Source organism: Athene cunicularia (genome assembly GCF_003259725.1).
Source record: "Athene cunicularia isolate RWA chromosome 14 unlocalized genomic scaffold, athCun1 chr14_part1, whole genome shotgun sequence".
In the NCBI taxonomy this organism is placed as follows: Eukaryota; Metazoa; Chordata; class Aves; order Strigiformes; family Strigidae; genus Athene; species Athene cunicularia.
Window position 1 is genome coordinate 10,955,430 of NW_020799118.1, and position 16,467 is coordinate 10,971,896.

The 16,467-nt window shown below is 35.2% G+C and overlaps 1 protein-coding gene across 2 annotated transcripts in view; it reads left to right on the forward strand.

The window, feature by feature from the left end:
- Positions 1-60: 60 nt before the first annotated feature.
- SDK1 (sidekick cell adhesion molecule 1) overlaps positions 61-16,467 on the forward strand; it is a 415,080-nt gene continuing 398,673 nt past the window's right edge. The window contains exons 1-2 of one of the 2 annotated variants that reach the window (XM_026858830.1): positions 61-78; positions 229-1,614. In XM_026858830.1, coding sequence (XP_026714631.1) covers positions 1,143-1,614 — 472 coding nt within the window. In that variant the 5' untranslated portion in view covers positions 61-78; positions 229-1,142. Of the gene's footprint in view, positions 79-221; positions 1,615-16,467 lie in introns of those variants that run through there. The other variant, XM_026858832.1, reaches the window with a different exon arrangement.

Consider the following 16,467-nt stretch of genomic DNA (forward strand, 5'->3'; position numbering starts at 1 on the left):
GGGGGGAGGGAATCTCCCACGAAACTTTTCCCTTTACGGAAGGCGGGACTGAAACAATACCCGATGCATTGTTTAAATGTAAAACCTTCAGCGCTGGGTTTTGGTTGGGTTGTGTTTGGTGGGTTTTGTTTGGTTGTTTTTTGGTTTGTTTTTTTGTTTTTTTTTTGGTACGGTTTTATTGCCGCCGCTGCTGCTGTTGTGATAGCGCTTTCCCTCTTGTGTTTACAGCTTCTGTAAGGGAGAGACGCTCAGAGGAAGAACCAGAATCCCTGGACTGCATAAACAAGGAAAGAAGGAGTCCATCTAAGCAAAGCTGGAAGGATTTCACCTTGTTGCTGTTTGTTTCAGGAGATTTTCCCTCCCCCCGCCCCGGACACTATCCAGCTCAGGATTTGTTTCGTTGCTGCGTCCACAGCCGGTCAGAAGAAGAGCGCTTTACATGTTAGAGGTGATTTTTTGTCGTGGTCTCCCTGCAAAAAAGAAATCAGCACCAATCTTCGAGGAGGAGGGAGATATGATCAACTGAGGTTTTCCCTACCTCCGGCTGAACGTGAGAGTTCAAGTGACATCGCCGCTGGCCTGTGGCTGACTGACTGCACAGCGAGCTGGAATCACAGCCAGAGCTGCTCAATTTACCTGCTCGAGGACCCTTCAAATCCTTCTATTGACGGTAGAGATTTGTATCCAAAGGAAAATCGGATTAATATAAACTATGCAGAGCTTTGCAGGGATATCTGGAGACTACCCTGTCTGCATGGCTAATCTTGAAATTGTCTGAAATAAATCCTTAGCGCAAGGAATAGCGAGATACTTTCAATTAGGATTTTTTTCTTTTCCTTGGCGCTTTTTTTTTTTTTTTTTTTCCTCCTCCACGAGAATTTAACACTTCTATGGCAAGGTAAAGGAGAATGGGACACATGCTGGAAAACTCACCTCGCTTTACAAAAATCACGGGGGTAACAGTTTCCATCATTGTTGCGGTATGAAAGGTACTCTGGATTGTGTGCTGGTGGCTAAAATGGATCAGTCTCTCTCTGTTTCTGTTAGCGATGTGCTGAAGGATCCGGATTTACTGAAATACTGACGCCAATAAACTTACTCCCTCTCTGTTGAAGGCATTGGATGTGACAGTGCAGAGAAACATGTGTTTCACATTTCTGACTGGTTGTTTTGGTGCAATCAATACCTCCACAAGAAACATTGACTTAGGTGGCGATTATCATACCGGGAGGCACAGGGAGTGCTGCTTTCGGGTTGCAGGCAAAGTGAGCACAAATCTAAGAGTCCGCCGTGCCTGGGAAGTGGGGGCTTCGGTTCCCCCCAAACTCCGGGGCAAAGGCAGCGGGCGATGGTCCCAACCCACCACAGAGAGCCCGGCCTCGGGGTGCGGAAGGAGCAGTGACCAAAGCGCTGTCAGGAGTGGCAGGCAGCCGGATCGGATGGGAATCAGTGAGGCAGTAACTGTTGAAAGAAAGGTGGATCGCGAAATTATTGCCCGAAGGAATAGCAGGCGAGGTGGAATGATGATAAAGTTAAACTTCTGTTTCATCTTCTGTCGGGGATGGTGGGCGTTTCTGTTGCTTCAGCTCCACATGTTGCAAGCACTGGCACAAGGTAGGGCTAGAGACATTTTTGTTTATAGAAATGCTGCATCTGCCTTCTAAGAGGGAGGGAATCTCACTCGGGTACAGAAAAACCCTTTTACTTTATCCTTATCAGAGGTAAACTGCAGAATTAGAGCTGAGCAGATTTCATGTAGGAATGGTCGTTTCTTACACACAATCGTTTCTTTATGGAACAGGGATTTGCAAACTGTAACTACATGTTTCTTTTCCTTTCTCGTCCTATCCTTCCCCTATCCCAACCTCCCACAGAGAATCAAAAGCCCTATCGAGACCAAACCTCCTTTTTTAATTTACTTAAATACGTCCGTACATTTCTTTTAGGCAGCAAAAGAGTTAACTGCTGGTTCTCTCTCTGTGTGTGTGTGTGTGTGTGTGTGTGTGTGTGTTTAAAAACACTGTGCACTGAGATAAGTTATGAGGAGAAGGGGAGTCATAAATCCGCCGACTAGAACTAAATCAGGCATGTAAAAGAAATTCTTTAAACATATGAGTACTATTCTGTGTGAACCTCGGTTCGAGCATTGTTCATTTCTTTTGGATTGCCAAGTAACATTTACCCGAGACAAAAACTGCAATTGATTCGTATCTGAGCATTTCCACATCAGAGATCCTTGCAGTCAAATGAGTCACTTGTAAACGAAGGGTCAGAGTCGACCAATAGACTTTAAATATCAAGTGTCAGTCACTTTGCATGTAAATTCCCTTCTCAAAAAATTGCCAAATGTAGCCTATTTCTTAATAATCCTTTGACAGAGTAAACAATAAATGGCAGGCAGAAGCATTACAGTTGGCTGCGCCAAATGACATGCTGAACAAACGCAGCTTTCACTTTCTTTGCTGGGTTGAGTTTTATTGCTGTGTGCATTGTCTGACTGAAGTGGTATGTGTTGGACAATGCAGAACTGTATCGTGTGGGACGAGGAGTTAGTTATTAAAAGCGGAAGTTAATACCCTATGAAGGGGAATGGTCTTTGTGTTTTAGTTCTTTGTTTTCAAGTATTTCATAGGGAACAACGGTGCATTCAGTTTTAATAACTGGATGGGCTGGTGTGTTGAGGAAGAGGGGTTACAAACCAAGTCTGCTGAGGTTTACTGCTGCATCCTCAGAAAGTTTGGAGCCGCAGGATACAGAAGAGCTTTAATCCAATGTTTAATAATGGACTCCACCCTCATAAACCTTTTTCAGTGCTTTGTTTATGCTGTCATTGCTATTCCCAAACTACTTATGCTGAGGCCTGCAAGCCCCAACAGGGTATTGTTATTTTGGAGCAAGACATACCTGAAATAATTCTCTCTGCAAATTAAAATTCACATCACTTTTTTTTTTTTTTTTTTTTTTTCCCCCCCCTTTCCTTTTGGTAGTTGTGTTGTTGATAGATGCCAACATGATGCTTCGTTTTGGAAGACAAATGCTGATGATCCTTGATGTTTACTCAAAAATGTAAAAATTTTTCATATAAGGCAGTTTTCCATGCCAATGATTCAGGATTCAATCTAGATGCCATGTAAAACAGTTTTCTGTGGTTTACTAGTAAACTAGGCATTTTATTGGATTAAAAAGTGAATTGAAACTTTTATATGGCACATATGCTATTGAAATTTTTTTTAATACTATTTCAGATTACTAAGCATTTGCAGTCGTATCAGTTTTATGTAATATATATCTCAGAGAGTTATGTAGTGTTTACAAACTATCCTGAAGGGAAGTCCTAACACCAAGTTAGTTTTACCCATCACTGTTTTAGACGGGGTGGGGCAGCAAAGAGAATAAGATAGATTATTTCTGAGAAATATTGGTGTAGATAAAGATATGGAGTTTAAAAGACATTAAACAATGAAAGATGAAACATGAAACAATTATATAATGTGTAAACAAAATATGTGTTTATTTTTATATAACGCAGAAAACGGAAATTACAGTTAGTGCTCTAAAAATTCTTTGACAGGTAAACCAATGTGTAAGTCTTAATGCAGTGCTTCTATTAGGTTTTCACAAAATTTGTATTCATTTATAACTTACGGTTCTTTTTACACTTTGAATTCTAATGGATTCTAATACATTCATCATTTTTATGCAAAAATTTACTTTAGAGAGAAGATGACAGTTTTTATAAAACTCCTTCATGAAAATGGAAATTCTGCTACAGCCATAGAAAGTTTTTAATGGAATGATGTGGTCATATGCATGAGAGAATTACATGACTCCAATCTTTTTATGTGATACAAAAATGAACATTCTAAATATATGGGCCATGTCTATTTTGAATGAATCATAATACTACCCTATAACTAGCTAATGTTGCGATAATAACTATTCCAGCATTAAAGAAATAAGAAATATTTCAAGCATACTGAAATGCAGGTTCTTAGTTCATAGGAAACTGATTAGATAAACTTGTTGAGATGAAGTATCTTATACTGTGAGCTGAAAGGAAGAAAAGGTGTTTGTCTGCAACAGGTTGGTTGAATATTCTCTAGACTTGAATGATCATCCATGTAAAAGCAGAACTAGAGGTGAACTGTAGATAAAACTGCTTGTAAATTCATTTTGTACTTAGCTCTTCAGATTTTTCATCTTCTGGTTGTTTTGTTACATAATTAGATATAACGATTTATGTTATTTCTTTTTCCTTTTCAAAGCAAATTTAATTATTGCAAAACATACAGTGGATTATTGTACTGAATAATAACCTTAGCATTGTTAGTGCAGACTTCCCCATTGCGGGAGTTTTCTGGGTGGAAGAAACATAGAGACGACAGAGTTTGTGGCCTGTCCCCTGAACACAGCCAGGACTGGTACTGCCACCTCTGCAATGGCTGCAGGTCTGCACGGGAGCCGGTTCAGACTATGTGGGAGTCTCACCCGGCTTAAATCATTGGCCCATCTGTGCTTGAATGGGAAGCTTGGCAGAAAAACTAACCTGTACGAGTCTGAAAACTGTTGCACATTTCTTTGTTTACTCAGTTCCTCAGGCCTGCTACCCCCTGCCACACACCTCCTTTCATGGCATTTTTGTCAACTTTGAGTATTTGGTGCTAGTTAGCCTCAAGTCATTGTGTGTCATCAAATAGTGATGAGGTGCTAATTAATAATCACCGTAATTATCAAATTAGAATTTGCAAGGGGATGGTAGAAGTGAATCATTTCGACACAGTACCTAACCGCTGTACTTAGAAGAACATTATCCTGCAGTGACCTCTAGCTCAGTGGTCCAGCATGCCTGGGCATAGTCCTGTTGAGTACACAGAGCTTGTTACAGGATTGGATTTTATTAGCTTTATTAGATCAACTGATGCCTACTGAGGTACAAAATGTTTACTAAAATACTAGAATATTTGTATGGAAATAGAAAAATTCTGCTTACTTAAATAGGTTGGAAGTTGCTAGAGGCTGCTCTATATGCATCTAATGGATTTAAGTACCTTCCCAATGTCTTACTTTTGTTGAAGAGTAAAAAAATACTTAGAAAATATACTTCTTCGGATTGATGGTTGTTGTTCCGAATGATTTTAAAATAGATAAAAGCAGTGCAAAGCTTTAAGCTTCTCCAGCAGGAGATGGATATCCTTAAATATTAAGAAAAGGAAGCTTGTCTGATTTTTCTTAGTTTTACAACAATGGAAGTGTAATCTTTATGCTACTTGATCAAATCTGTAATTCAGAATTCTGCATATACCTGAATGTGCATTTAAGCTGATATTGATATCTATTATGCTTTGTCAGAAGCTGTGATATGGAAGATAAAAGAAAATGTTTCTGGGGCCTAACATTTTAAATTTGAATATTTGATCTGGTATAACTTAAAAATTTGGTAAGTGTAGGAAGCGTTTTCAAACAATTTTCAAACTACATTAGATGTAGAGATGATAAGCAACTTGTATAGAGTATTTAGTTGTTGAAAGGACAGAGAGATGGTTAAATGTGAGGGCAATACTTACTGGAGAGTGAAAAGCATCCTGAATTAAATGTGGAATGATGCATTTCTAATACAAAAAATTCTGTTACTGTTTATTGGAAACTCATTATTTTTTATTAGATTTACCTCTTATGTTCCCTTTCTTTAGATGAACGTTTTAACTATATGCTAGTTTTTAAATGGGTGAATTATTTGTGTATATAATTATAATAATTAAAAAATTGATTTGGAGGAGTAGTTACAAGCCTAGTCTAAATAGAAATGGAGTGGAGAGAGTTGGCTTTTTCTGTGGCCATATCATGCAACTTCTAACTCTCTCTAGTGTGGTAAATCTAAATTTGGTTTATATGCTTATGTTTTGCTGAAAAATGACATTCTCAAGAGACTTCTCAAAGCAAGTTCAAAGAGTATACATATCTATTAATATTTTCAGTGTTTCAGATAGTTTTTTTGAGAGTGCAGTGTAATAGAGGTGAAGGAAGACCATGTGTAATAAGTATTTATCAACGCTGGGTTTATGATTTACCAGAAGATGCTTAGACCAGGAATGATGGGAGAGAGAGGTTGTGGCAGTGAAGCTGTGTGACTTTCACATCACTTAAGAAGGACGGAAGGGAATAGGAGTCCATGGCTTATAGGTTGTTCTGGAAGGTTCTGTCATCTCTGTGCATAGTCATATATTTTGAATAACAAAGACAAATATTGGCTAATATTTTAAAGATTGTCTGATTAAACAAATAGAAATTTTAATAAACAATCTTTAAGTGAGGAAGCTGTTAAGTGACGGCTTGGGCTTTTGTATGTCTCAGAGGGATTATTTTTGTTGTTTTAATGTTCTTACCAGCACATACATACAAATCTTGAATACAGTCTTGATTCAAATAAAAGATTTTCATGCATTATAGCAACTTTTTATACAGCTTCACCCGAACTTCACATTCTGAATGGACTAGTTATTTGGTTCACTTGGACCTTTTTACTGTGATGAATCTGTGGACAGATTATTCCTCATGAACCAAAGTCTTGTTCATGCTGAATTAATTGCAGAAATAGACCTTTCTTCTTCCCTCTGCATATGTACGTACATAATATGTATTTAAATAGCTTTTAAGAAACAAATTGATGATTTGATGATCTTTTCAAAATTTTGTTTTCTTGAAGTTATATAAACTAGAATAATTTTTATTAGATTTGTGCAGAGATTGGAAAATGCCAGAACTAAGGTAGTTTGTGCATTTTAATCTGAATTCTTTATGCATGTGCATTATGATTTAGTTTAAACTGATACATATTTCATTGTCTATGTTAGGCAGAACTAAGACAATACTGCTCACTGATCAGGTTTTCAGTTTTTTGTTTTCTTGTCAGTGCTTGGCTCCATCTTTCATTTACTTCAAATTTTTTAAATTTAGCACAAGAAGACTTTTGTGTGGACTAAAGGAAGAACTGTTAGCAGCTATAGCATGGCACTGGATTAGACTGCTTACAGTTATTACAGCTGGAAAGCAGGTGATTGGTGAGACTTGACTTCTATTTCTGACTATCGAGTGAGTATTTTCTAGTGAATAAAGACTCTTAGCTTCATGTTCCTCAAAGATGACCCTTCACCACCTGTATAGCTCATGCAGAATAAAAATATAACTCCATGAAAGATCTCTCTCTCAAGAAATTGGGATTTCTGGAGTTATTTCTGCCTGTGCTGATGTTGGTCTTGTTACAGGCCATTTCAGACAATTTTATAATTTTCATTCCCTAGGACTCTTCTGATAAGTGGTTTCACTCACATGTAGCCTAGAATTTATTAAATTGGAGATGTGTAGTAGTTGGCATGCTTTCTTATGGAATGTGTATTGTTTTCTCAGTTTATTGGTTATAAATAGGTGTTAAATAGATGTGATGATTTTTTTTTTTCCTTAATGTAAGTAAAATTTCCTATTTCTTTATGGACATAGTCTCTGAAACATCACAGTCCTGGAACTTCCAGTAGGTTCTATAGGAATTAGTTCATGTGGCTTTTGCAGGTTTGAGTTCAAGGGGTTATGTGGCTGAGGAGGGAAGAACATTTCATTTTAATGTGCATACTAAATTACTTTTAAACATATATGACTGGTTTTGTAAGATCTATTCATTATACAAATTCTTGGCTTCTAGACATAATGTTATTTGTACACTGTCTCTTAACCATTAGTATTTTTAGTTTACTAAGAGTTGTTTTTTGTTTTGCCCTTGCTATAAAAAAATATCTCTATTACTAAAATATATATTAGTCTGTTGCTAATCATATGTTTTATCTGTTAAATGCCCTTGAGGTGTAATACAAACTGTACCCTCACTAATATGAACCATGTAGATCTAGGCTTTTTAAGATAAGTGTTTTTAAACTTAATTTCCAGCTGTTTAGCTCCCTGGACTAGCTCAAACTGGGGTCGCACAAGCCTCAGGGACAATGCAAAAGAGGTGATGGGAATGCTTGGCCAGGGGGCATGACCCTGGCAGCTATCACTAAGATCAGTTTAAATTCTTGCAGATTTTCCAGTCACTTCTCACAAACACTGTTCCTGGGTAGAAAATAGAAAGGTTAGTGCCTTTAAAAGGGTGGTTTAGAAGATTTAACTTTGGATTTCCTCTCTGAAACACCCTCTTGGTGAGTTTCTCCCTCTGTTAGATGGAGTCTTCCTAAACTAAACTTGTAAGGTAAGTGCTAAAGTTAGGTAATATGAATATTCCTGTCAATCCCTTATATCACAATTCTCAAGACCGATAATGGAAACTTTATTTTTTTCTAAACCCCAGAAACTTTGTAACTGAAGTTGCAAATTCCACAGGTGCTACATTTTAACATTTGTATCTAACAAGCAGATTCAGTAAGGAAAAATGGTGGTATGAGCTCCAACAACTCTGATGAAAGGAAGTCTTTAACACCACTTTATGTAAAATGTGGAATTGGATTGTACGATCTTATGTCACACCATCCAGATAACTTTTGAAGTGTCATTTTTGATAAACGATAAAGCATTTGCAGTTTTTAAGTAGATAACTTGAATCTTTAATCCTGTTTTTCACATTTCCATGCTCTATTGCGGCAGCCTGAAGAGAAAGTTGAATCTGGTAGATAAATCATTGTCCCTTAGGTCTCTTTAAACCACTTTATGGTCTTTCAAGCCATAAGCCATATATTTTTCTAATAAACTCCTAGGTCTAACAAGTTATCTAAAAAATAATTTGTTGGGTATAGCCCTCTTGGACCAGAAAGTAGAGAGTAATGATACATAGCTCTGGTACATATTGCCAAAATGGTCCCACATTGATTCCAGGCTGAAATTGATGTTTGTAATTCATTATTACACAAAGAATCAGAGGATCTGGTAGACACTAATTTCATCCTTAGTTCATATTTTTCTAACTTTGTGTATGTGGCTTTGATATGTGTTTTTGACATTTGAATTCATAGGAAATCTATTAGGTAGCAAGGCTACCTTTTAAGGGGAGGTACTAAGAAAATAATGTAACTATAATGCAAATATTTCAAATGTTCAGGCATTTAGAAAAATGCATTTTCTTATAGTGGTACCGTTTGCTCACCTAACATTTGTGTTAAATACAGTCTCAGTACAACACAGTCATTGCTGTCTTCCTTGCACATTGGGGAATAGCTCTTGTTTCTTATTTCTTGCCTGTCAAGATGTTCAAAGGACATTCATGACTAAGCACTTCTGAAATAACTAAATGGTATGTCGTGATTGGAAAGAAATACATGGTGCTATGCCATACTCGCAGTACAAAGATAACACATGTATCATAGCATGGAACACATGGCAAGTGACACACTGCTGTAGTATTGAAGTGGGTGAGAGGAGGTAAGGGGGAATCTCTGTCATATTGCTAAATGTGAGTACTGATTAGTGTAATTTTAAGTCCTCTTGAATCTGTGCATGTAAAGCGGTACAACTAACTTTTCTTGCAGATTGTTGAGGACAGTTTTCTTTCCTTCAGTATCAAGAGATTGAATAAAATCAGATTCTAACATATCATGCTAACGTAACATTTGCAAAATAGTACCATGGTACTATTCTTCCCTGCTGTTTAGGAGAAACTCTTGGTCCATGAACAAATAAATCCTTTAAATTTTTCAAGCACTTTTTTTTTTTTTTTTTTTTTTTTTTTTTTTTTTTTTTTTCCCTCCTTTCCCCTACAATGTATAAAAACCCCTTTTACAGTAGCCTAGCTGACAATGCACTGGAAGTATGGTTGCCCCATGATGAAGACTGTCTCATTGTTCTCATGTATGCCTATCTGTGTGTCTCACTGTTGTCCTCGATTTGCGTTATCTTTTTGTCCTAGGTTGATAGAGCCTCTACCACAATGTGCTTCTGGTCTCTGATTATTGCTCCTACATGCTATTGTAATACAAATAATGCCTACTGCTAGTAAAAGACTGACATAGTTTAGAACCCCTGATTCTATATGTGAAATGTAGAACAGATTCCTTAGTTATCCACTAACTGGATACAGAATAGCTTTTCTAGGACACTCGAATTATCCAAAGCAGGGCTTTTTTTTTCTGTTGAAAGACCTTGTTCACAACAGATAATCAGAAAGGTTGTTTAATGGTAGATTATCTCAGTCATTGTTTTACAAATATGCTAGATAAGACTGAGTCAAGAGATCAGGAATAGTAACTCCCATGTTTACCTTTTGCTATCTTTATTGCCATAAATAAGTTAGATTTGTTTTTGAAGAGGGAGTAACTGAAGTTCTTCAAAGACCAGATTTTAAGGTAAGTGCTATCAACTAATTCTCCATTTTCATTTAGAATATTTTTTTAACAAATATATCTAGTTACTTCTTTATCATGAGCAACATTGTACATGTCTTAAATGGAGAAAAATATGTGGATTATTGTTAAATTCCTGCCTTGGCATGTGCAACCATAATTTAAAAAATAACATTTTAAAAAGAAAATAAAGTTATTTCTAGTTTTCTTAAACATTCTTTTTAAAGTTCTGTGCTATCTTCTCTCTTGGAACCAGTGTGCTAGATTCTTAGCTTTTAAGAACTATCGAGAGGTTTGTGGGGTTTTTTTCTTGAAAAGAATACATACTTTGCATAGTAATTTACCGAAATTTTTTAGACTGAGAGAATGTGCTTCCAATTCATAGAGCTTAATCCTGTTACTGCTTGTTTTCTATACACAAGGCTAAAAATATTACTATATACATTTTTATTCATGGAATTGGGGAAATAGGTTAATTGATTTCACCTTAATTCAATTAACAAAATAGGCTGGTGATGCTGTTGTTCAATGAAGTCATCAGCAGAAAAAATTCAGGTGACTCTGAGGATAAATCTCCCATTTATCCATGAGTTTGAAGTAGCAATGAATAACAGAACAAGGTGGATTTAATACCTGTGCATTTTGAAAACTTAACTTGAAGTCATTTATGTAGTACCTAGCATCTTTATTTCAAGTTCTTCCATGCTAGTGTTGATAACAATCTTCCTCAGATTTAATTATTTTCATTATATATGACTTATTATTAGCATTAAATGAGTCAAATATTTATGCATATTTTTCGGAATCTTCAGTTGAGAATTCTGAGTTAATGACAGTCATGTCAAACTCTAAAGTTTTAAGTGCTGGTAATTCAATGTTACATTCACTATGTAAATGTATCATAATTAAAATGATGCCTTGTCAATCCCATTCAGGTTTCTCATGAGTATAATTTTCAGCTTTTGTATACTGGTTATAGCTATGGCTTCTGCTACCCACAACTTGAACAGATTTATTTATGGCATACTGATGTCAATAAAAATCTGCAATGTTAACTTTTGTGCCTGTTAAAATTTGAAGAGTAAATATCTTCTTTATTCTCTTACAGAAACCCAGGTAAGAGCTAAACCTTAAATTTTTGATATTTTGAAATTGTTGAGCTTCGCTATTAAAAAAAAAAAAAAAAATTTAGTGTAACAGCCCATAAGAAAATATAAAATGACTCTGCAATTGGACTATCCTAATCTCATGGACAGAGATGGATACTTTTAATCTGTAACAAAGCAGAATGGGAGCTTGATGCCGGCAGAATAGCTTTCACCAACAAATGTGCTATCACTTTCACCCAAAATGCTCTTTGACTGAATAGAGATATGAAACTTTTTTCAATTTATTTTATACATTTGACATTATGCTGAATACATCTGTTTTAATATTTCCTTTCTATAGGAAATTTCTTCTATAAATTGGCAGTCATTGGGAAGAGGCAGACACAACTAAAACACATGCAAATGAAACTAAAAGTTGTCAGCAGAGGAAGCTACAGGCAGATATAGCTTTTAAAACTACCTCAGAAACAGTGGTGGCTTCCCCTAAATGGCTGAGTCCAGATGGGCTCAAAAGAGGAAGGATATTCTTTGGTTCAGGTTCTACTCTAAGTAGGACTGTATTTTCATTGCCATTTAAATTGTTAGTTTCATTGTGATAGTTAATAAATCAAGGACTAAATCAAAGATCAGTAAGTAGGAGTTGTTTTTCTATACTTAGAAATGACAAAATAGAAAAGCTCTCACCCATTGGCAAGTACAATAATAAAGGGAAGTGATTTATCAGTATGAATTAGGGGACAGTATTTTTAATCTTCTAATTTTATTCTGTGTCTCCGTTAAATCAGTGTCAGTGTAAACTCATCAGTTTGGGAAGAACCTCTCTCCTAGGGTGTATTCTGATCTCAGCTGAAGTTACATCCCCACAAGTTTTCAATCATCATGTGGTAGTGCAGCTGGGTAATAACAAAAAGCTTAGCTTCTCTTGATCACTCTGCTGACTTCGCAGACAAAAGAGTAACTGTCAGTTTGTGCTTGTGCAGTGTGTTCAGAAAGAGTTACGAGGATAACAAATGATCGTTGATCTTATTTAATATCTGTCCTTATGGTTTAATATGAATGAAGTGAAAGCTTTCACATTGCAAATATTAAAAAAGTGCTGAGTATTTTTGGATTTCAACACTCAAATGTGAACAAATGTTCTTACATATAAGAACAATTCTTACAGGAATTCTTAGTGTTCTAAATATCTTTCTATAGAGCTGCTGGACATCATAAATACTGATAAGCCAGTCTTTGTGCAAATGTTCACTACAGTGAAGTAAGCGTTATCTGCCACTTTATTAGAATTAATGACATAACTACTCACGTTTACTTGAAATTCATTGCAGCATGAAGTGATTAGGCATTGGTGCTTTGGTAAATTATGGCATATTGCATGTTTTTTATAACCAATTAGTGAGTGTTGGTGTTGGGTATGTGCAATGCATCTAGTTGTCACTCACACTTGAGTTGAATTTAATTAACATCTGTATCTATGTGTTTACCAGAAGAGTTCTGTTGGGACTATTAACATGTGACAAAGGCAATGGATATTATGTAACTCAGGAAAGAAAGAAAATGTTTGCTATTGTTTGTTTTATTACAAGACCAGATATAGTGCTGTTGTAAGGACATGACCGCCTTGACTGAAAGAGCTGCCAAAACCAGTACGAGAGTTGCCAGATATGGGTTTCTCATAATTCAGTCAAATCTTATATTCTGTGTGAAAGACAAATGTTGATTTCATACATATTTGTAGCTCTCAGTCACTTTTCCAAATATCCAACAGTTTCAGCTGTCTTGAAATTCTGGAAAAGTGACTACATGCTGAATAAACTGTGTGCATATATGCTCGGTCAGATGCTGCATCAAGCCAAATAAACCACAAGAATTAGGTATTCATATAGTAAGCTGACAAGTAGAATGTACTCTACATATGAAGAACTCTCCATAGTGATTGATATACTGGGGATTTTTGAAGACTTCAGTTTATTCAAGCCTTCTGAAGTCCTGTTACTGATGTTGGTTAGAAGTTCTACTTTTCTAGTTTTTATAGACAAAGTGTTACATCTACATAGAAAGAAGTTTTAAATGAACTTATTATGAGGCATATTAGTGCTTTGCATAATTATATTTTCCAAAATTACATTTTAATGCTTCTGCCCTGTTTTTAAAAATTCCTTTTTAACAGCTTATTTTAAACAGAAATGTTTCTGTCATTTAGCATTGAGTTAAATAATTGCACATTTACAGTGTTCAGAACAATGACCCTCAGGGTTGCAGTGGAAGAAAGGAAATATTGTTCTAGCAATAATTTCCACTCTTAGTTCCTTCTTCCCTACTCATGTGCCTTCACCTGCTCCTCTAAATTCTGCTGGTGGTGGCAAAGGGGTGATAAAGCAAAAAAAAAAAAAAAAAAAAAAAAAAAAACAGCTTTATCTAAGGTCACCTAAAAACATCTCAGTTTTTAAAACACACATTTTGGATTCCTTCTCCTTCCTTTTGTGAGGTTTACTTGTTCTTATTTCACAGAAATTTATCAAAATTAATTACAAAATTCTTCTGATATTTTAAGTCAACTTTTAACTTTGTATAGTGTTTGAGTTTTAAAAAACTCATCCTGCTGTGTGCAGGCAATCCTTGTTTAATTATATAGACCTTTCAAACTTACACACACACACAATTATCTGGCTATTTGTTTGCTTTATATTAGAGAAAAAATGGAATATATTTCAACAATTTTAGCTTCACATTTGCTGTTTTACACAATATTCCTTTATAATCTTTCTTAAGTTGTCTAAGACTATTTGGAAACAATGATATTGAAATAATTATCTAAAATGTTGTGAATTTAACAAACTTTAAGATGCTGTTCTTAAGCCAAATGACATAAACCAGGGTGGAATATTTCTTTTTGTTTCAGATAGAGACATTAATCTAGTGTTATATGTGATGCTGTAATTTACTGGAGGGGAGTATAAAGTTAATTTTTGTGTTCTAAATGCATCTACTGCTGAATCTCAGATTTCTAAGTGTAATTCGTCTTTATGACTGCATCTAAATGTAGTTTCGGTTTGTACCTTGTATATTAACTGAGGAAAAATTGTATGGAATTGCATGACTTTAAACAGAGATCTCAAATCACGTAAATTTGCATTGTGAAATGTAATCATGTTGGAGTTAAAACGTTTGTTACCTAGTTGTGCTTTTTCATATCACTGTGTGTGCAACAGTTCTGTCAGAAAGAGTTCAGATCTTTCAGATGTACATTCTCTGAAGAAACAGCTAAAGGCAACAGGTTTCAAGCTCTTTGAAACCTTCACTGTTTAAGTCCTTGGTAAAGGATGGTCTGTCATTATTGGTCATTTATTAAGTGTGCTTTTAAATTTGGGGGGGGAATGAAGTGTGTTATTACATACGTAGCACAAAAATGTCTATTTTTTTCCTTATATAGTACACATCTCCTATACTTTAGAACATGCAAAAGTTGTTGGGCTAATTACAATGAATCCTTTTGGTAGGAGGAAATTAATGATCATCTAAACTAATATCATAAAAAGGAAGGTCGAGATTTGTATGGCTTGGTTGAACATGGTAACTAATGTTACTAATATAATAGAGAGATGTGTAAAAGTTGGTGATTTTAATTTGAACCTATATTCGGTAGAGTTTACATGTTAAAAACACTCTGACATGGTGTTTTTTACTTTAAAATTTTGAAGGATTATAAACTTTAAACATTTGTGTTGCTATTTATAAAATTATTAGTTTTTCTTTAGGCATTTAAAAGCTTCAGTTGTGTTGGGATGGTTGTACAACTTTTTTTGTAGAGGAATTAATATACAGTCGGGTTTATTAATAAGTATTACTGAAGTTATACAGATTAATTTCAGTGAAGTTCTTCCATGTCAGTGTGTGAATTTTTCTTCTCTTTTTACTGTCACTGATCTTTTTTTTTTTTTTTTTTTTTTTTTTTTTTTTTTAAATACTAAGTAAATGTGAGGAATTTTGTGTGTGAAAATGGATGCACTTCAGCAGGTTTCAGGAACGGGAAAAATTAGTCTATCCACTCGCACAGATTGGTAATGGAAGTAATAACCTTTCCAGGTAAAAAGTCAGTTTACATGTAAGGATTTTATGATGCAAATACTTGTCTTTTGGGATATGTAGTTTTCAATAGCATCTCATAGTGAAGCCAAAGAGTCCTGTGTTTGTTTTGTGGGTGTTTTTTGTTTTTTTTTTTTTTTTATTTTGTTTGTTTGTTTTTTGGGGAAGGGGGAGTATTATTTGAGTTTTTTTAATGTGTTTTGGCTCTATAGGAGAGACTTAAGAAAATAAACAGAATCAGGTTGTTGAGGAGATCAAAACAATGAAAGGTTTTTAAATCATGAAAGGTTTTTTAAACAGAAATTTTGTTTGAACCAGGAAAAGACAAGACATGAGACTGTATCTTAGTGTGTAGAGTAAGCAAAAAAAAAAAAAAAAAAAATTGTTAAATTTTGACCAGTGTTGCTTAGCAGGGTGCACAGAGCAGTTTGATGGTTTACCAAGTTAGTAAGACAGCCATAACCGTCAGACTTCTACTGGAGCACATGTAAGCTATTTAAGAGAGTGAGGTAATTTTTCCAAGTCGTAAGTTTTAAATGTAGTTGATTATGAAGGGATTCTAGACAGAAAGAGTAATATCAAATTATGAGTTACATTTTACTGTACTTGGCTATTCCAGACGTGTGTAGATGCCCCATCATAATAAATCACTATTTATTCTATCCTTTCTTTTCACTAGATCCAAAGGAAAGGTATGTGTTCTCAATAACTCAAATATTTAGATTTATCCTGCTTTTAGGTGTTTTGCAGTCCAAAAAAACGCAACTGAGTTAAGCAAAAGGATTTTCTCTAATTGTCAAGATTTTAAAAATCACCAGTAGAATTCAAGATACCTTATTTCCTCACATATCTTACTCCTTTCTGTAGAAACTCTTTCTATAAAAACCAGCATCCCATATTCCCAGAGCTTTCCCTTACCCCTGCTTTTTTTTTTTTTTTTTTTTTTTTTTTTTTTT